Source organism: Anolis carolinensis, chromosome 5, assembly GCF_035594765.1.
Source record: "Anolis carolinensis isolate JA03-04 chromosome 5, rAnoCar3.1.pri, whole genome shotgun sequence".
Taxonomy (NCBI): domain Eukaryota; kingdom Metazoa; phylum Chordata; class Lepidosauria; order Squamata; family Dactyloidae; genus Anolis; species Anolis carolinensis.
The window spans coordinates 16,121,495-16,143,023 of NC_085845.1; the positions used below are offsets into that span (position 1 = coordinate 16,121,495).

Below are 21,529 nucleotides of genomic sequence, written 5' to 3' on the forward strand. Positions count from 1 at the left end.
ACTAAATCACCAAAATGCTGACTTTCTATTTTCTTATCACTTCACTGAGCCTGCTTTAATTGGGATTAATACCTGGATTTAGGCAATTAAATACATTCTTCAAAAATGAATCAAAATAGCTTGGATTTGTTTTTTAAACCCATCATCAAAGTGAATATGAAATGTGAAATTTCCTGAGCTCGGTCTCTAGAGGCCTTACGCTGTCTTATGCTACTGAAACACTGGGACAACAGCCTTACTGAAAGCATAGTTAGCTCACAAAGCAAAGAACAAATTACTATACCAACCACATAATAGCTCAGGATTAATTAATCCTCTTATCCTTTCACCAGGCATAAAATACTTAGCTCCGAGAGCTACACGAAGGGTGCCTGAGATGAAACAGATTATTGCTTTTAGTTAAAGTAATATCTTCACTGGAGCCAGCGTGGTTTGAAGACTGGACTATGACTCTGAAGAAGAGGGTTCAGATTGCCACCCAGCTATAAAAATCCTTGGGCAAGTCACACACACTTAGCCTAAGAAAACCTCTTAGGATTGCTGTAAGCCAAAAACAACTTGAAGACACCCAACATCAAAATCACTTAAAGCAATGAATACATCTGCTCTGATGTTAAATTGTGAGCTTTTAATCTAGTCATTTCAATTAAGAGATTTCAGTGCTCAAGGTCTGTTCGGAATAACTGAAATCACCAGTTAGAGCAGTCACTTTGGGTTTTTTCTTGGATATGTGGTTATTGTTTGAACAACCATAATTTAAGGTTCGTAAGGCAACAGTTTGCGCTGCTAGGTGGCACAGATAAGAGAGAAATTTGATAATGCCTCTACAAAGGGAACAAAAGGTAACCTCTTTAGGCCACAATAATGCAAAATGCATGGATGAGACCACACATTTTCTCTCCTCTCTTTACTGTGTTCTTACTCCTCTGAAGACACAATTTAATGTTGTGCAGAACAACTCTTTTAGCAGTAAAGTCTTCTACAGCCCGCTAAAATTGCATCCTCATCTAGAAAACCTAATAAAAATACAGTAGAGTCCCACTTATCCAAGCTAAACGGGCCGGTAGAAGCTTGGATAAGCGAATATCTTGGATAATAAGGAGGGATTAAGGAAAAGCCTATTAAACATCAAATTAGGTTATGATTTTACAAATTAAGTGCCAAAACATCATGTTATACAACAAATTTGATAGAAAAAGTAGTTCAATACGCAGTAATGTAATGTTGTAATTACTGTATTTACGAATTTAGCACCAAAATATCACGATATATTGAAAACATTGACTACAAAAATGGCTTGGATTATCCAGAAGCTTGGATATGCGAGGCTTGGATAAGTGAGACTGTTATGGTTGAGCCTTCTGGCTCCGGTACTAGGAGAAGGGGTCGTAAGACTCCTCGAGAGTCAGACTCTTTTGAGGAGCGTGAAAGGAAACGGCTCCGGGATTTATTTGCAGAACCAACAGATGAGGAGGACTCATTTGAGGGTTTTACCGAGGGAATGGAGGAAGACATGGTCAGCTCGGAGGAGGATGACATGGAGTGGACTCGTGTGAGGGAGGATTTGGGTGTCACCGGCAATGAAAGCATGGGAGGCGATTGGCGGGTTGCAGGATCAGACCCATGGACGGGCTGGAGGGATGGAGCGGGATCCACAGCTGGGGATGCTGTGGGGCGTAGTCAAAGGTGTTTTAGCTCTGATGAGGATGATGATGATGGGGCACCTGGAATTGGGATGGCAGCTGACAGCGATAATGAGTTTGAAATGGGATAAAATGGGGTTTAGGATCAATGTCTAATTGCGTTGGGCAAGGTAATCTGGACGAACGCTTGGGCTCTTGTTGGGGAACTTCCTGAAGACGGGTGTGATTCGTTGCTGGATACGTAAGTTACCAAGGACACTGGGCATAGACGGCGGGAGGAACTGTGTGGGGTTTTTCTGTGCAACTTGTGTTTAATCTTGATAGCTTGGACCTCCGTCGTCTTTTTGACGGACATTAATTACCTACACTGGATTGACGCTGGACTGATTGACTTCGCCCCCGGATTATTCCTTCTGTGGCTATCGGTGAGACTTGTGGAATTCTAGACGTCTGCACTTGGCTTTCGACCTTGGACCGGATTGGGACCCTGCTGACCGCCGTTGCCCTGATTGATGTGCCTGGACCCGGATATCGCTCGTTGCACGGAGGAGTAAACAGCCTGATTTACTCATCTGTAGTTTTTGAGTAGCAGAGAAGAATCTGCTGCCAGTTTATTGTTTTCATCCTGATCTCTGTTAATCCTCTTTTGTTTGCTTTATTTGCCAGGCTGAAGTAAGCACTTTTGATTTAATCCGGATTTAACTCCTGTTTAATCCGGTTTATTCCTTGAACCGTTTTTAGCTCAAACGGAGCTGTTTTTTTGTTACTTTTTGCACTGAAGTCAAGTGTTTGCCTTGTTCTTTGTTTCCTACGGGCATTTTTAGTTCTGTAACCTCAATAAACTGAGTTTTACACTATTTGGTGGCGTTCTGTCTTTGACAGAGACTCTACTGTAGCTATAAAAATAAAAATGCATCCTCATTGATTGCAGCTTAACATCTGGCTCCTGGTGTAGCTCCATCAGTCACAATAAAAGTGATAGAAACAGCATAAAGTTGGCTAATACCAAAAAATCCAGGTTTAATATGAATAAATACTTTCACCATTTATCTCTCTCTACACAAGAGAGCCAAGCAGGAAATAGACTATTGCTACCCACAACATACAAATGTAGAACTGCTGCTAATAATTTAAGCACAAGGCAGGATTCAATTTCAAAGTTGGCTCAGATATCTTGCTTATTTGAAAGGTATATAACCACAGTTAATTGCAGTCCCTTAACTTGGTTTGCAACTTATACAAATGGAAGAGAAAAGCAAATGAGTTCATTCATATTATTACTTATAAAATCAAAATCTGATCATCTCATGATTGGTTCTTTTTAAAATTGAAAGAATAATACATCCAAAGGAAAGACAACAGCCAGGATTACATCAGCATGGCATTAGATTACACTAAATATATATTTTTCCAAAAACAAAAGGCTTCTGGAAAGCTAAGCTCTCATTGCCATGTATAGTGAAATAAATTTTATCAGGGGGAGAAGAAACATGAAATGTACCTGTTGTATACAAAATTTACATATTGTACTTGAGAGTCATAATTTTACTCAATACACAATCAAAATCAAGAAAGAATGGGGGGAGATTGTATCTTCTAGAAAGGGTTTGACCTCTTATACCTTTGATTCCTCAAAGTTTAAGATTTCTTTGACTCAAAAGAAAGACTGTAAAACGTACACAGAAATTTGTAAAGACAGAGACTTTTATCATCTATTAGCCAACACATCATTACATTTAATATCATCCTCACGGACTGCAAACAAACCACTGTCCTGGGCGAGATATAAACCAAATGAAGAATCAATATTAATCAGTCATACCTTTATTGGACATTCAAGGTATTCCAAATGAAAACATCAAGGAACCAAATATCACCTTGATGACTGTCACTACATATTTTAGTTTTAAATAAGTTATTATATACAAAACAGTTTCTGAGTCACAGCACTACAAAAATTATTTTCCACAAGTAGCCTTATAAACAGGGAATTGCTCACAGCCATGATAATTTTACAAGGTTTACAGGACAGGCCTTAAGACTTCACACCCATCAATATTTCAGCAATTAAGTTCTTGAAACAGTTTATTTATTTCCAAGATCCTATCATGACAGTAATAAGTTTAAAGGTAAAAAAATATAGTCGTTTCAACATGTCTCCTTTCGCATTGTATATTAAATATGAAGAAATCTCTTAAAACTGCACACATTTTTATACATCTTAATTATTTTTCCTGTGCATCAGTATTCATTTTTTTTGAACTGCTCGCTAAGGGTTTCTTCACATCTTCTGTGTTTTTCGTTTTCTGTAAGTTTCCAAATACAATTCCTATAAACAGTAAGAGTCCGACTGTACGGTTAGAAGAGAACTTTTTCCAGCAATCTTCAGGACTGTGAATGTCTAACGTGTATATCTGGGGAAGGAGACAGAAGTTTATAGAGGTTATTGTAATTCAGAGCTACAATATGACAATATCATCTCCTCAAATTCTTTTATCATCTCCATTTGTTAAAAAAGGACTTTAAATTCAATAAAGCCAAACTTATAAAACACAGCTGAGATTTCACTAACATGCAGCAGTGAGATGGTTAGGAATTTAACCCAGGTTTAAGCCACTGTTTGAAGGAATTATATAAATAAGCACCAATACTGTGATCTAACCTGCCGAGCCAAGTGGAACCCAACAGCAGTCACAGCTGCATAGTATGGGAAAGTCTGGTCACAATTCATTCCTGTCACAGTCAGTCCCAAAAGCATCATGGTGCTGAAGCCGCTGAGCCACTGCTTGGTGTTTTCCCTGAACCGGAGCGCTGTGGATTTTACCCCTATGGCAAGATCATCCCTTCGGTCCTACAACAAAAGGTTGCAAACAGTTAGTAAGACAGTCCAGTAAGGCAGTGCTCTTCCTCCCTCTTCTGAATATAAAAGGGACTGAATAATATAGAACAGTATGAAGGACAAAATGGTACATATAGGCAAGATCACAGAATCAGGATACAATTTTCAATGGCATGGTTTAGATTTACTGCTGCTTGTTATGTAATCCAAATGTGACAAAATTAATATGGCTCATCTGAAAGGAAAACAGCAATTTCAACAGATAATATACGCAACTAGCTTTGTTAAACAAACCAGCTTAGGATGACACATTCCATTGCAATTAGGCTGGGGAATGATATGATTATCCAGATGTTGTTGCACTGCAACTTACAGCATTCCTTACCTTTCATTTTGGTGTAGTGTTACTGGGACTTACAGTCCAACAAGATCTGGAGGGCCCCATGATTCCCTCAAGGTTGGAGCAATTGTGAAACCAGTTAGTTCTCATCCCCACCCTCCCATTTGAATGGAGGGGACAGTAGCACAGTTTTTATTTACCAAGTTATCAGTTTTGCAGAAGATGAACATGAGCAAGGCACTTTGATCTTTTCTATTTTTGTTTATGGACAGCAAGCATTACTAATGAGGTTTGGAATCCTTGTTCCCAAACTGGGGGGAAAGGTATGCCTATGCATTATTGAATGCTCACATTATCAAGAAGAAGAAGGGAAACTCCAATAAAAAATAAAAAAGAACTCCAAACATGGACAGATAGTGTTTGCTTTTCTTTTCTTTTCTTTTTTAAAAAGACTGGTTCTATGTCCAAATACATCAGATAACAAGAGCAGAAAAAGAGCAACAATGAAAACAACACTAAAGTTTTTCAAGCAAACACAATTTAAAACTCATTTCCAAGTTCAACAGAAACAATAATGTCAAAGCAGTGCAATTCACCAAAGCCACTCAGCACCAGCCCTCATTTCAAAGGCCTATTTATTAAGGAATAATAAAGCTACATTACCTGGTGAGCATAAATAGTGTCATACGTCAATGTCCACAAAATCCCTGAGAAATAGAGTGGCAAACAAACAGACCAGTTGCAAGAGCCTTGAATAGCAGACCAGCCAAGTAAGGCTCCCCAGTTGAAGGTGAGGCCTGAAAGAAAGACTGAAATGTAACACTGACCTAATACCGAGATTGCAAAAAATATGTTTGAAATCTAGATATGAGGTTTAAGTGCAAGGCACTTAGATATAAGTTTACTTTAAGAGTTTACTTTAAGGACAAGATATTTATTTTTAAACTGAGCAATTCTGAAGCAAGAAAACAAAATGATCCCATAGCAAACATAACACATATGGTTTTATTGTAGGGTAAGATTTCTTGGTAGAAATGTATGACTTCTTTTTTATAGCCTTTATGTTATAAACTAAACAGAAATACCACATACCCTCTCTAAATTATGTAGGATATGTATTTCCATTTGCATCAATGGATGGATGTAACGTAAATCTTCTGGAAAGGTAGCACATTATTTTGAGTGCTTCAGTCTGCCACCTGAAGGTCACAGCATTTCCTCCATATGAGAAACAGGAGATTAGGAAAGTGGTGGTTTTCAAAACAGCATTCTGGAAATTGTAATACAAAAATGAAACTTTCCCAAGCTCAAAAGGAGACACACAGGGAGGCGTATGGGCAAGGACTTCCAGTTATCTCTACTGACAGTTTTGTGAAGGAATGTAGAATTTTCCACATTTCTGGAAGAAACATATCCTAATCCAGAAGATAGGGAGTTATAAAACAGGGACTCCAGGTGAAAACAGGGATTCCAGGTGGAATATATATCACTACAGTGTTCAAACATAGTTGGAACTCTGTGGAAGAAAAGTGCATTTTTTTCATAGTACATCCTCCAAGTGAGTCAGATTTACGCACAAGGAAGGTTATTTGCAACAGGAAAGGTGTTATTACATTTCTGGCACTCCCATTTCTGAACCCTGTTTGCATGTGCTGCAACGTTTTATGATAAGCAGACACAAAAGACATAAAGGACAGCTTACCTTTAATGGCAGGGCAAAAGGGTGAAGTTTGGCCAGCTATAAACCGAATGTTGGAAGCAACTGCACTGAACATTCCTTCTTCCAAATAACAATTAAAAGGTACAGAAAGCTTACATTTTGCTCAGTCACCATAGTGGGTGGTGTATTTAAAAAGGGCAACATTATGGGGAGTTTTAAACTGAAAAATTTGGAAACAGCAAAAGATTCCTGAACGCCACCTAGTGGCTGTTTTAGACATTTACACAAATCTGTTGTACAGATGGACTCTGAAGAAGCTGTTCTTCGTAAAAAGGAAAACCGGCCTGCTTAGCAAACCTTGCAAATGTTGGGGTGTTGTATGTTTTCCGGGCTGTATGGCCATGTTTCAAAAGTATTCTCTCCTGACGTTTCGCCCACATCTATGGCAGGCATCCTCAGAGGTTGTGAGGTAACCTCTGATGATGCCTGCCATAGATATGGGCAAAACGTCAGGAGAGAATACTTCTGAAACATGGCCATGCAGCCAGGAAAACTCACAGCAACCCAGTGATCCCTGCCATGAAAGCCTTTGACAACATCTTGCAAATGCTGATTTATTATCAGTAAACATTTGATTTTATACCTATTTTATATACATATATACCCAGGTTCTTGTAAACATTTCTTGTGTGGAAAGGGGTCACAAGTGGGGAAGTTTAAGAAGCCCTGCTCTAGGCTAAGCTCAGCTCAGCTCTAAAGATTACATTGCCCAATTACTTTTGTGTTACTGTGGGACACAATCTTTTGTAATGCATGTAATACTTTAAGCCAGTGTGGTCCAATCTTTAGTTACCTGAGGGCCAATAGCATTTTAGTATAGGAATGTGAGGCTTCAATATGGCCGTAATATGGCAGTTTATTAAAAACTTAAAGCAGTAAGAAGGGTAAACGATTTTTTTCCAAATGTTAAATTAATTTTTTTCCCAGAAAGAAGGGCAGGGGCCAACAAAAATGAATTGATGGGCCGCATGTGGGCCGCAGGCTGGACCACACTGCCTTAAGCAATTTGACTACAATTCAACACAAGAACCTTGCTTTGACTTTTTCAAGGGAGCATAACACATGACAAAATTGGGTGTCAGTACCACTCCCCTCATTAGTTTTTCCACTGCCTCTCGAAGTATGAATAGTGAGAAGTCTGAAAATGAGAACTTCGTATATCTGAAAGGGTTCTCCAGGTAGTTTTCCAGGATTCTAAATTGCATGGAGAATGTCTCCATGTAGCAGAGGCTCTCCAGTTCAGACCTTTCACCTTCCAAACATACGAAGGTGACAGAAATGATAGAGAAGGGAGTGGAACTAACATGCCCCCTCTCTTCACATGAGTAAGCACGCATTTAAACTTCTGAACTGGACTAAAGTTAAGACAATCAATATTTATGAAAATGAAACTTCTGGACTAGAACAACTCACCCAAGAACAACTGTGGCCAATATGTTACTCTCTTCATAAGGGGGTAAGTCACCACAAGAGATAAGGAGGCGGCTCCTAAAGCAATACTGTGAAGCAAGAAAAAACATATTTCAGAAAAAATTGAATGCACACACTTTGCTTCCCCAAAGACTATTTTATGGTGTCTCACTTGGCACCAGAAATCTGGGGAAGACCAGATATATCTAGATAGAAGGTTCCTAGTGGCACAGTGAAGCTATTTCTTGAGAAGCCTTTCCTAAAATGATTTCTCTTTCTTTTTTTCCTGAACAGATGTTCCTCAATTAAAAACAAACAAACAATGGACTGAAGTAGTGGGGGGAGGGAGGATTGCTAGTGGGTAGTGACATCATGTTAAGTCATTTTCTAAAATTTTAGTAAATGGAGGGATGGAGTTACCCAACAAGTATGGCTATCTAAAATGAGAAGTCCTACATCTAGGTATTACATATCCATTGAGAACTATAATCAAAATACATTAAATTTAATCCATTCTACATTTTTCTGTGAGGTATGCAGTCTACTCAGGTAGGGTGGAGGTGGTGAAAGAAAAAAGATTGTATTATTCTAGCTCAAATTGTCTTACATCGAAACAAAACAAGCAAAACTTAAGAAAGGTAGAACAGTAATAACATCAGCAATGACCCACTTTAATTAGGGAAAGGACAGACCTGTTTCAAAGACATCAAGACCTTTCTGCCTCTTTAAAACCATGAGAAGAATCAGTTTCTTCTGACTTCTCTGATTACAAGGCTATCAAACTTAGCTAAATCAGCAAGTGAAGGCCATCTCATAGTAAGGTCAAGTAAACAAGATAACTAAAGTTAACTCTACAACTTAATCTAAAGGGCCTAGAAAAACTGCAATTGCACGTGGAATTTAAGGATCAGTGAAATTCTAGAAACAAATGAAAAAGAAAATAAATTTCAGTAAACGAGGCACAGCGTCACTCTTCACTTAGTGGAATCCCTGGTGGCGCAGTGGGTTAAACCCTTGTGCCGGCAGGACTGATGACTTGAAGGTTGAGTTGCTGACCTGAACGTTGCTGGTTCGAATCCAACCCAAGGAGAGTGTGGATGAGCTTCCTTTATCAGCTCCAGCTTCATGCGGGGACATGACAGAAGTCTCCCACAAGGATGGTAAAAACATCAAAATATCCGGGCATCCCCTGGGCAACATCCTTGCAGATGGCCAATTCTCTCACACCAGAAGCGACTTGCAGTTTCTCAAGTCGCTCCTGACACAAAAAAACCCCTCTTCATTTGGAATAGTTTATAATCTCATGTTCACCAATAAATATGGACTGTAACATGCAAAATATATTTCAGTAGAGTTAGAATGGTTTCAAACACATTGTCTGACATCTTGTTAGTGAAATATAAATGCACACAAAGCACATGTATATTATTTTATTTCAAGATGCATCAAAAGCTTCCCTGTTTTTAGCTGCTGAGCCCTGGGGAAAGGAGGAGACCGGCTAGTGGAAACTCATCTATTTCACTGTGCATTGCATGTGGGCTCTCAGCTAATGTTGGTCTTTGAACAGGGACACTTCATTTCTCACATTGCTCAGTCTTGATACCTATTTGGTGGCCTTGAGCTCTCAGCTTAATGTAACTTACAGAAGTCTTGGAAAAATCAATTGGATCAGCTTCATGTTTGCTGTCCAGAGCTGTAAAAACAACAAAATTATTCAATCTAAGCTAAACTTAATTGTGCTCAAAAGTGATGACTGCAACATAATGTTGTAGCACAAAGCATTCCTGTTTAGCATTTCAGTGAACCAGCAATGTCCTGCCTCAATATTACATGCCAATGAGCTGATTTACATGGCAATGAATTTTTCCAAAATATTTTCGTATTTCTTTAAATCATGTGAGGGATCCAGTGCCATGCAAGGCAAAGCCACACCACCTCTGAACAAATCTTCCCAAGAAAACCCCACAACAGACTTGCCTATCTGACTTAAGGCATGTTTTAGTGTTGCCATAAGTCAGAAACAATTTGAAGGCACTCAACAAGTCACCTGATTTATTTAAAGGTGCTGGTACTACTTGTTGTGTATATATCAAGTAGTTTTGCGTAATTAAGGGTCAGTACCAAGACTTCTTTAATAGTATAAGTTTTTAACATACAGTGGAGTCTCACTTATCCAACCTTCGCTTATCCAACGTTCTGTATTATCCAACGCAGTCTGCCTTTTAGTAGTCAATGTTTTTGCAGTCAATGTTATCAATACATTGCAATGTTTTGGTGCTAAATTCATAAATACAGTAATTACAGTAATTACTACATAACATTACCATGTATTGAACTGCTTTTTTTGTCAATCTGTTGTAAAACATGTTTTGGTGCTTAATTTGCAAAATCATTACTTAATTTGACATTTATTATTATTATCCAACATTTTCACTTATCCATCGTTCTGCCAGCCTGTTTATGTTGGATACGCGAGATTCTACTGTATTTTAATTTTTATTATTTTAAAAATGCATTGTTTTTTATTTTATCACTAGCATAACTTTCCAGTAATAATCTGTCTGTCAGTCAATGTATGTCTGTCTATATGTTGTCTGTACCACAAAGGCTGTCGCTACATGACCATTCAGTGGCCCTCTGTAATGTCACTGGGAAAGAAAGGTGACATGTGTATGAGGGAAAGAGAAGAAGGAAGGAAAGAGCTGCCAAAAATATTTAAAACTAATTGAATATTTTTAATTACAAAAATGTGAGTCGAGCACTGAAAGGGTTAAATGAGCTAGCATCGCTCTGAGGAGAGTGAATAGTCAAAGCGTGTTATTGGTGGGCTAAAGCTACTGTTGTCCTGAGGAGGGTGAGAAGGCCTCCATGTGAGAAGCTTCGGTGAGAGAAGCCCCAGATTGAAGGCTTCTTTGTAAAGCTACTCTGTGAAGCTCTTGTGTAAGTCTGGTATGAGAGGAGGCACTGTGAGAGAGAAGCTGTTTATCTGCATGAGAAAGAAGCCCAGTATGGAAGCAAAGAAGGAAGTATAAAGAACTCTATTTGTTTTATGGAAACCTTGTTTTTGTAAATAGTGCAACCATATTATTTTGCTACAAAGAAAAACTTCCAAGGGAAGATATTACATTGGTCTGTGTGTTTTGTTCTTTTTATCACTTTTGGATACTGGTGCTGGGTCACACTGCTGCTAATAAGTTACTCTATTGTGCATTTATGGGGAGGGTCTTTTGTTAATAAGCCCACTCATCCTAGGAAAAGCCACAAAGAAAGCCATGTTGCCATGGATACATTGTGAGGTAGGCCCTCTTAGAGATGGAGAGGGTAGAAAGGGGAGTGGAAGGGAAAGTAAAGGAAGGGAAAAGGGGGGGAGGGGGAAGAAAGAAAAAGAAGAGAAGGAAGGAAGAGAAAGGAAAGGGGGGGAAAAAGGTATAATGGGTGTGAAAGAGAAAGAAGGGTTGAAATCAGGAGGGCAGTAGCCCCTATGATATCAGGGCAACACCAAGTAGATATGCTAGCAATGTATAACTGAAATACAGCAAAGTACAATCACAACAATTTTCCTTTCCAGCAAAATTGTTCTGAATGCAATCCTTCACTCTTAGCCTTATTTTTCTGCTTTTGCTGCTAGGATTTGGGAAAACATTACCTGACCCAAATATTTCCTTTAAAAATCCACATGTATCCATTCAAATGCAACTATTTCTGCATTCATGTCTCTGTCAGAATGATTCCAAAATCCACACCCCACGAAGGCAGCCTAAACAGAAACGCCCTAAACAACCAACTATTCATTTCCTTGAAAAATATACATAATATTAAGCTGACAAACAGCAACAGTTAGCCGTGTAATACAAAGATTAATTTTAAATACAGCTGTATACAAAACAATTATACAAAATGATTTCCAAAACATAACTAATTTAAAAAAGATGAGGTCAAAACAATTGCTTATATGTGGTGGACTATGATATTAATCTTCTTGATTTATTAGTATGCTACAAGGGGCCTATTCATTTTCAACTTACCTATAATAATTCAAACATAACAGGACACATAAGGCCAGACTAAGCTGTCCCCCAAGAAAAACCAGGGAATGAAAACTTGAAATCTCTCCAGCTGCTAGTGGCCGACTTGCAGTTCTCTCAACCTAAAATACAGCACATTATTTCAATCATTGACAGTATTACTAAATGAAATATATAATTGAAAAAATGCAGACTTTCAAGATATTTAAGTCATTTTGGTTTTCTGATGCATTGTACCCTCCCACCAATGTATGTTGTACACTTGAAACACTAGCTATGTATATTTGCACACGAACCATGGTTTCATTTTGTGAAGATGCATAAAACTTTTGTGGTCACACTTTCCCTTCCAACAGAACTGCAAGGAATTTGGAATCTTCTGCTTCCATTTTAGATTAATTGTGGATTATTGTGATGTCTGAACCTGGGAAAAATAGCTAGCTTCATCTATAGATTAGAAGAAACATCAATGTCAAATGACAGTTAGAATTACGGAACCAAAGATTTGAAAGGGACTGCAAGGGCCATCTACTCAATCCCCTTGCCACACAGGAATACACAAAAAGGAATCTAACACTCTTCAAGGTGACCTATTCCCCTGTTGGACAGCTCTGACAGGAAATAGATGAAATCTCTTCTTACAGTATGATTACACTGATTTGTGTTTTAGAGGACCCTAAAACAATCTCACTCCATCTTATATGTGCCATCCCTCAGGTTATTTCAATATGACCATCATATCCTTTCACATCATGTGACATGCAGGGCTTGATGAATCCAAGGCTGGAGTTAAAATTGCTGGAAGAAACATTAACAACCTTAGATATGCAGATGATACCACTCTAGTGGCTGAAAGTGAGGAGGAGCTGAGGAGCCTTATCACCAAGGTGAAAGAAGAAAGTGCAAAAGCCGGGCTGCAGTTAAACATCAAGAAAACCAAGATTACAGCAACCAGATCGATTGATAACTGGCAAAAAGAGGGAGAAAACGTGGAGGCAGTGACAGACTTTATATTTCTAGGCATGAAGATCACTGCAGATGCAGACTGCAGCCAGGAAATCATAAGACATCTACTTCTTGGGAGGACAGCAATGGCCAACCTCGATAAAATGGTGAAAAGCAGAGACATCACACTGGCAACGAAAGTCTGTATAGTTAAAGCAAAGGTATTCCCCATAATAACCTATGGATGCAAGAGCTGGACCATAAGGAAGGCTGAGCGAAGAAAGATAGATGCTTTTGAACTTTGGTGCTGGAGGAAAATCCTGAGAGTGCCTTGGACCGCAAGAAGATCCAACCAGTCCATCCTCCAGGAAATAGTGCCCGGCTGCTCACTGGAGGGAAGGATATTAGAGGCAAAGTTGAAGTATTTTGGCCACATCATGAGGAGACAGAAAAGTTTGGAAAAGATCATGATGCTGGGGAAAATTGAGGGAAAAATGAAGAGAGGCTGACCCAAGGGCGAGATGGTATTCTTGAAGTGACTGGCTTGACCTTGAGGGAACTGAAGGTGGCGACGGCCGACAGGGAGCTCTGGCATGGACTGGTCCATGAGGTCACGAAGAGTCGGAAACGACTATGTGATTGAAGAAGAATCCTTTCACATTTCAACATACTCTTCTCCAGATTGTGAAGTTGAATTGCTTTCAGCAAACACAGTTATGATTAAGTGCAGTTTAAGTTTCAGATGGAATAGTAAACTGTGATTAATCTAAACCTGAATTATAGCTACTTTTTAGTATTACACAGAGCTTGTGGGGGAGTATTAGTTTGTTTGTTTGGAGTACAATTCCCAAATCCCATGATCAGCAAGGACTACACTGGCCATGGAATTCTGGAAGATGTAGTCCAAAAATAATAACTTTTCCAAACTCTAGTCTGTGTTTTTAAGTTCTTGTCAGCAAGTTTTCAAAGTTGTTTCTCCAAAGATGGAAGAGAAGCTGATTCTTGCAGAGCTGTGACTTGGTATTATTTGCAAAATAGGTCAAAAAGGTTTTATATGCAAAGGCATCACTAACAGCCCATTGTGATAGGTAGCACTCATAGCCCTCATTCTGCCCTGGTCCAATCTGTCCAACTCATGGCCATATTGCCAATTCCATTCAAAATACTTATAATGTTACAGCCAACAGGAGAAGAAGACAGATATGTATGGGCAAGCAACACGGGAGTGTGGTCAAAATAGCAAAAGTTATTAATGTGAAAATATACAGAAGCCAGGAGAGGCTGTTGCTTTTGCCTGAGACTATTGTGAAGGACAAGAATCCCCTTTCTTCTTCTCTCCCCCTAAGAATTAATTGAGGCAAAACTGTGAATTCAGTCTGCAGCAAGCTTAGAACCAAGGGGGAAAGCAACTGTTGAGAAGAACATTTTAAAAGTAGCTGGAAGATTATGGAAGGATTTCTGCACCAGTTGGAGAATATGTTTCAAGGATAGGTAAGGGAACTGCTTTACAAAAAGGTCATTTACTTACTGAGCAACCATAATGAGCCTGCCTGTTCTTTTCAAGTCCTCTCTACCTTTTTGTCATAGTCCCGATCCCACATGTCGTTAATTGTACAGCCAGCTCCACGCATCAGTACTGCACCAGTGCCAAACAGGAGTAGCATGTCCCAGGCGGGTAAACAGCCTGGTTCTGCTGCCAGGGCTATACTCCAAGTGCAAGGAAGGTATAGCAGCCATGTCCCTAAAATATAAATTGCAAAATGGATTAGGATGGAGACACATAAAGCAATCCATATTCATAGAAGCCAGTCATTTCCTTCTTTGGTTTTCTTTCAACTTGTTTTGCTTTCTGGCATGTCACTATGTGAACATTTTGTTCTTTAACAGTATAACCGGAATGCAAATGTCTGACTTGGGAAGAAAGACCACATCCAAGACCAAGAGAAACTTTATAATTATTTGATTACAATTTAATCATATCTACTTCTTAAAATGTGTAAGAGCTTGCAATATTTTAGTATTGCATAACTGAAAATATGTATCTATTAAATAATTATTCATAATGCTATAGCCATAATTATTCATGTTAGTGATTCACTCCCTCTGGAGGTCAAAGACAAAATGAAATACAGTTAACGTTGAATATTCACTGGAGTTAGTAGAATATGACTCCTATGAAAGCGAAAACTGTAAATAAAGAAATCACATTTTTTTTACTTAAGAGAACACCTCACTTAACAATTTTGAAATATTCTAGGATTACGCTATGGTCAATTCCACTGGAAGCCGAGCATAAAATCACACTGGAGGACTGAGCAAGTCAAAGAGAGTACATTTTTAATCAAATCCACAAATGTCAAAACCATAAATATTGAGAAACTCTAGTACAGAAACAGACACATTCAAAAAATGTGACACAACTACATAGCAAACAGAAAAATGGTTCACAGTCACACACAAAAATTACTGAAAAAGGAACTGTTTGTGAAACACCTTCAAAATAAGCTCCAACATTAATTTCTATAGTGTTTTAAAATCACTACAAATGAAAAAGCTCCCAGATACAAATAATAATTATTATAGCAGTACATACACACACACACACACACACACACACACACACACACACACACATAAGGAACCAATCCTATCACATCTGTAGGACTAGGGCCATTGAAGACATCAACAGCAAGCTTCAGAGCCTCATGAGCAGTGAAAATTTTGGTACAATAACTGCTATCTTACTGTGATATGAACATAACAGCCACCTAAAAATATCACTTGGAATAAAATCTATTTGTGTAGATGCCTTGATACAGCATGGGAAACCCAATTGGTTACAGTGTGGTAACAACATTGGTTGAGCCATATTTCTACAGAATGTGCTGGGGATAAAAAAAAATTTTCACCAAAATTGAACTGACAGATTAACCAAAGATTTGGTGCTTCGTTCTATGGAATAAGCTATTTATTTATTTATTTATTTATTACAATATTTATATCCCCCCCCTTCTCACCCATAGCTATACTTTGTCCCCCTCTGCTGTTACACCTGTAGTATAGCAAGAAAAAATAAACAAATGCCCAGTGCACTATGTGTAGGCAATATGCTTGCAAAGGACAATTACAGCATGGTGATTTCACTTTTACAGCCATGGATGCATTCAATTGAATGCTGAGGTTTGTAAATATGTGGCTGAAACTTTTAAATATCCCTTCCTAAACTATAAATCCCAGGTTCCTTAGAATTGAACTATGGCAGTTAAAGTGTTATAACTGTGTAGTGTGCAAAGGCTCTCGATTTTAAGGCAGCAATAGAGATGCCTGACTCAAAACTCCTACTGTCTTTAATTATCAGTTACACAGAGTACCCTTCCACACAGCCTTATCACCCAGAATATCAAGGCCTACCGGCTATTAGGAATTGTGGGAGTTGGGAGTCCAAAACACTTGGAAGGCCAAAGATTGCCCATGCCTGATTTAGCTGCTTGTGTTCCCCATTATTTTATCAGTTTTATGCTTGTTAATTTATGCAATGCTTTTGACACAAAAGAAGTAATCCTCTAATACAACCTAATAAAATAAACACTGGGTTGTTGTGCATTTTCTGGGAAATATGGCCATGTTCCAGAAGCATTCTCTTCTGACGTTTCATTCACATCTATGGCAGGCATCCTTAGAGGTTATGAGGTATATTGGAAAACTAAGCAAGGGAGGTTTATACGAGGGTTAAATGAAAAGTAATGCCTCCACCTTCGTAACTCAACAGATGGCAGTACTGGTACGCAGCAGCTACTGGCTTGTTCAGTAGACTCCCCTATACAGTTCAATTTGGCGGGAAGCCTTAGCATTGAATGGTTGTGTTGTTAAATTGCGAAGTATGGAACCCTGCACAGATGGTTGATCAATGTGACTTAAACAACGTGCAGTCATTGAATTCTTGACAGCAGAAGGTATCACCCCAAAGGAGATTCATCAGAGAATGCAAGCTGTTTATGGTGATTGTGTTGATGTGAATACTGTGCGTTGCTGGGTGAGTAAGTTTAAAGATGTTGAGGTGGAAACATCTGACTTGTGTGACAAACAAAGAGTTGGACATCCTGTGACAGCAACTACCGAGTTTCACAAGCAAAAGGTTCACAGATTGATTCAGAACAATCGTCATATCACTGAGAGAAATTTCAAGCATAATTGGGATTTCACAAGAGCGTGTGGGTCACATTATTGCTTTGCTTGGCTATCGGAAGATCTGTGCACGATGGGTACTGTGAGGACGTTGGTTGTGGAAACAGTGTCAACTTCTTCTGTGACGGCTTCAGAAAACTTGTTCATCATTGGCAGAAATGTATCCAGTTGTCTGGCAGTTATGTAGAAAAATGAATAGTGGTAGTTAAAGAGCACATTCTAAGGATTATTTTTGTGTTTGATTTATTAAAATATTCCCATCCAAACCCAAGTAACGAAAGTGGAGGCATTAATTTTCATTCAACTCTCGTATATCTGTGGAAGGTCCAGGGTGGGAGAAAGAACGCTTGTTTGTTGGAAGCCAATGTGAATGTTATGATTAATCACCTTGATTAGCATTAATGGCCTTACAAGCTCCATTCCTGCCTGGGGGAATCCTTTGTTCTGAGGTGTTCGCTGCCCCTGATTGATTCATGTCTGTAATTTTTCTGTTTTCAGGGTGTTGTTCTTTATTTACTGTTCTGATTTTAGAGATTTTTTTAAATACTGGTAGCCAGGTTTTGTCCATTTTCATGGTTTCCTCCTTTCTGCTGAAATTGTCCACATATTTGTGGATTTCAGTGGCTTCTCTGTGTAGTCCGACATGGTGGTTGTTAGAGTGGTCCAGCATTTCTGTGTTTTCATATAATATACTGTGTCCAGGTTGGTTCATCAGGTGCTCTGCTATGGCTGACTTCTCTGGATGAGTTAGTCTACAATGCCTTTCATGTTCTTTGATTCGTATTTGGGCAATGTTGCGTTTGGTAGTCTCTATGTATACACGTCCACAGCTGCATGGTATCCAGTAGATTCCTGCAGAGGTGAGATAACATGTTCCAGAGTTGTTCCAGAACATGTTCCATGGCCATACAGCCCGGAAAATGCACAACAACCCAGTGATTCCGGCCATGAAAGTCTTCGACAACACAACATTGTTACAATTTAATGGTTTTTTAACTTCTGTTTTGCATTTTTTAAACTTGTCTATTGTGGATTGTCAAGCCACCTTGATTCCCCACGGGGAGGAAGGTGGGATATAAATACAGTAGAGTCTCACTTATCCAATACTCGCTTATCCAAGGTTCTGGATTATCCAATGCATTTTTGTAGTCAATGTTTTCAATATATCGTGATATTTTGGTGCTAAATTCGTAAATACAGTAATTACAACATAACATTACTGCATATTGAACTACCTTTTCTGTCAAATTTGTTGTATAACATGATGTTTTGGGGCTTAATTTGTAAAATCATAACCTAATTTGATGCTTAATAGGCCTTTCCCTAATCCCTCATTATCCAAGATATTCGCTTATCCAAGGTTCTGCCGGCCCGTTTAGCTTGGATAAGTGAGACTCTACTGTAAATCTAATAATAACGAAAATAACTGCTTTCCCATTCAGTTTCTCCCCTTCTTCATACAAAGTGGAGAGTAAAATAAAGTGGGCGGAGAACTCCCTTGCGGAACGGAGCCTCATTGGTCCAGCACTATTGATTGACAAGCGGACTCACCAATGGGCTTGTCCAGCCTCATGAGGCGCAGATAGGGCTGGATGGGACCGGGAGCCGCTCGGACCAAAGCCGCCGCCGAAAGAGTCCCGGTGGGACGCGCTCTTGATTTAGAAGGACAAAAAGGGCCGTGGCCTATATTGGGGTCGGATAAAATCCAGAGCGTGGCTGGCGAGAAGCGAAGCGAGCCTCCTTGGGCACGAAGCGGCCTTCTCAGCCGGGACAAGCAACGAAGAGCCGCCATCTTGGATCGCGTCAGTTTCTCCTCACACGGCGTTGACGTCACATTCCCGTAGCCATTGAAAGAGAACATAGAATTGTGATATAATCAATACTTCCGGGAAACATTTGGTGCACCATTCATTTCCAATGGAGAGATGAACTGTTATTGAGGCATCTGTCCACGCTAATGGCGGCATCCTAATTTTTCCGGAAGTTGGTGGGATGGTATTAGACTGCTAGTGTCCTGCCTCTGAGCGGACCCCAAAGAGATAAGGATAGAGAGATTTTAACACACTACTCTGGATGTGTTCAATCGCAATCCTGGAATCATTCCACTAACTGCAGCCATGGCTGTTAAAATAGAATCACCTCGATGTAATTGTATAGTGTGGAAGGGCCCCAATATAATAAAGCCTTTTTTGGCGCTTGGGTGCATCTGTAGAATTAATGCGAGTTGACACCACTTTTAACTTCAGTGGCTCAGTGTTATGGAATAATGGAATAATAGGAGGTGTAGTATTGCAAGGTCTTGAGTTTACAACTTATAACAAAGTGCACTTTAGCTAGTCTGTTACTCAACTTCGCTGTTTTTAATTCCGTGTTTATTAAGTGTGTTTTCATTTTCATAGGTTAATGTTTAAATTTTATAATTGGTGTATGTTTTGTTTACTGTTGTACTGTTTATTGTCACTGTTTTTATCTAATATTATCTGTGAGCCGCCCCAAGTCCCCTTCGGGGGAGATGGAGGCAAGGTATAAATAAACAAATTATTATTATTATTATTACTATTGACACAACGACATTGTATGACACAGCAAACAAGATAGATATGCTGGATTTCGTTTCACAGAATCACAAGTCGAACACTTCCCAAGTGTCTAGGACTGTGTGATGTATTTTCGGATGATGCGTGCAGATCCCAGTAAGGTGGCCTTTTGCAGTTGGCAGATCGTAATTTTGTCAATGTCTATTGTTTCCAAATGCCGGCTGAGATCTTTTGGCACGGCACCCAGTGTGCCCATCACCACTGGGACCACCTGCACTGGTTTCTGCCAGAGTCTTTGAAGTTCAATCTTGAGGTCCTGATAGCGGCTGAGTTTTTCCTGTTGTTTTTCTTCAATGCGACTGTCACCTGGGATGGCAACATCAATGATCCAAACCTTGTTCTTTTCCACAACTGTGATGTCTGGTGTGTTGTGTTCCAGAACTTTGTCAGTCTGAATTCGGAAGTCCCACAGTATCTTTGTGTGTTCATTTTCCACAACCTTTGCAGGTTTGTGATCCTACCAGTTCTTAACTGCAGGGAGGTGATACTTGAGGCATAGGTTCCAATGAATCATTTGGGCCACATAGTTGTGCCTCTGTTTGTAGTCTGTCTGTGCAATTTTCTTACAGCAGCTGAGGATATGATCAATGGTTTCATCGGTTTCCTTGCACAGTCTGCACTTTGGGTCATCAGCTGATTTTTCGATCTTGGCCTTGATTGCATTTGTTCTGATGGCTTGCTCCTGGGCTGCAAGGATCAGGCCTTCTGTCTCCTTCTTCAGGGTCCCATTCGTGAGCCAGAGCCAGGTCTTCTCTTTATCAGCTTTTCCTTCAATTTTGTCAAGGAACTTTCCATGCAGTGTTTTGTTGTGCCAGCTGTCAGCTCTAGTTTGTAGCGCGGTTTTCTTGTACTGGTTTTTTGTCTGCTGTGCTTTGAGGAGTTTCTGATTTTTGACTTCAATCAAAGCAGGTTCTTCACTTTGTTTTACATATTCTGCCAGGGCATGTTCTTCTTCTTTGACTGCTTGTTTTACTTGCAAGAGTCCTCTGCCCCCTGATCTTCTAGGCAGATACAGCCGGTCAACATCACTGCGAGGGTGCAGTGAATGATGAATGGTCATGAGTTTTCTTGTTTTTCTGTCCAAATTGTCCAGTTCCATCTGTGTCCAGTTTATAATGCCAGCAGTATATCTTATGACAGGTATGGCCCAGGTGTTTATGGCCTTGATGGTGTTGCCTCCATTGAGCTTGCTTTTGAGAATTTTTCTGACCCTTTGTGTGTATTCTTTACTGACCACAGTTTTCACATGTTCATGCTTGATGTTGTCCAGCTGTAATATGCCCAGATATTTATAGGCCTCTGGCTGGTGACACCTTATTGTTTGGCCATTGGGCATATTTATGCCCTCACTTTCAGTGGTTTTTCCCTTCTTCAATGCCACTGTCGAACATTTGTCCAAACCAAACTCCATGTTGATATCAGTGCTAAAAATTCGGACAGTGTTGGTCAGAGACTGGATTTCAGTTTCCGTTTTCCCATATAGCTTCAGGTCATCCATGTACATCAAATGTGAAATTTTGTGAGAATTCTTAGATGTTTGGTAGCCGAGATTTGTTTTTTGTAAGATTGTTGACAGAGGGATCATGGCAATAATGAAAAGCAGAGGGGACAATGAATCGCCCTGGAAAATTCCTCTCCTGATGTTGACAAGTCCATAACTTTCATTTCCAACAAACAATTCAGTTTTCCAGTGCTCCATCATGTTTTCAATGAAGGTGCCAACGTTTTTACTAATCCCGATGGCGTCCAGGCACTTGATGATCCAGCTGTGTGGGAGTGAGTCAAAGGCCTTTTTGTAGTCAATCCACGTCATGTGAAGATTAGC

At 39.5% G+C, this 21,529-nt stretch overlaps 1 protein-coding gene across 1 annotated transcript; it reads right to left on the reverse strand.

The window, feature by feature from the left end:
- Positions 1-3,451: 3,451 nt before the first annotated feature.
- Positions 3,452-18,937, reverse strand: coq2 (coenzyme Q2, polyprenyltransferase). The gene is made up of 7 exons (XM_003221232.4): positions 18,659-18,937; positions 14,497-14,663; positions 11,978-12,099; positions 7,956-8,041; positions 5,486-5,619; positions 4,306-4,494; positions 3,452-4,057 (listed from the first exon to the last, which is right to left on the reverse strand). Exons 1-7 carry the CDS (start codon positions 18,897-18,899, stop codon positions 3,869-3,871), a joined length of 1,128 nt encoding a protein of 375 aa, XP_003221280.1. The 5' UTR covers positions 18,900-18,937; the 3' UTR covers positions 3,452-3,868.
- Between the last annotated feature and the right edge of the window lie 2,592 nt (positions 18,938-21,529).

Excerpts from the sequence above, each read along its gene's own strand:
- coq2 (XM_003221232.4), bottom strand. The coding sequence starts at position 18,899 with ATGGCGGCTCTTCGTTGCTTGTCCCGGCTGAGAAGGCCGCTTCGTGCC. Across the intron at positions 4,495-5,485 it reads ACACTATTTATGCTCACCAG|GACCGAAGGGATGATCTTGC; the intron begins GTAATGTAGCTT and ends CTTTTGTTGTAG. Across the intron at positions 4,058-4,305 it reads GGTTCCACTTGGCTCGGCAG|ATATACACGTTAGACATTCA; the intron begins GTTAGATCACAG and ends CTCCTTCCCCAG.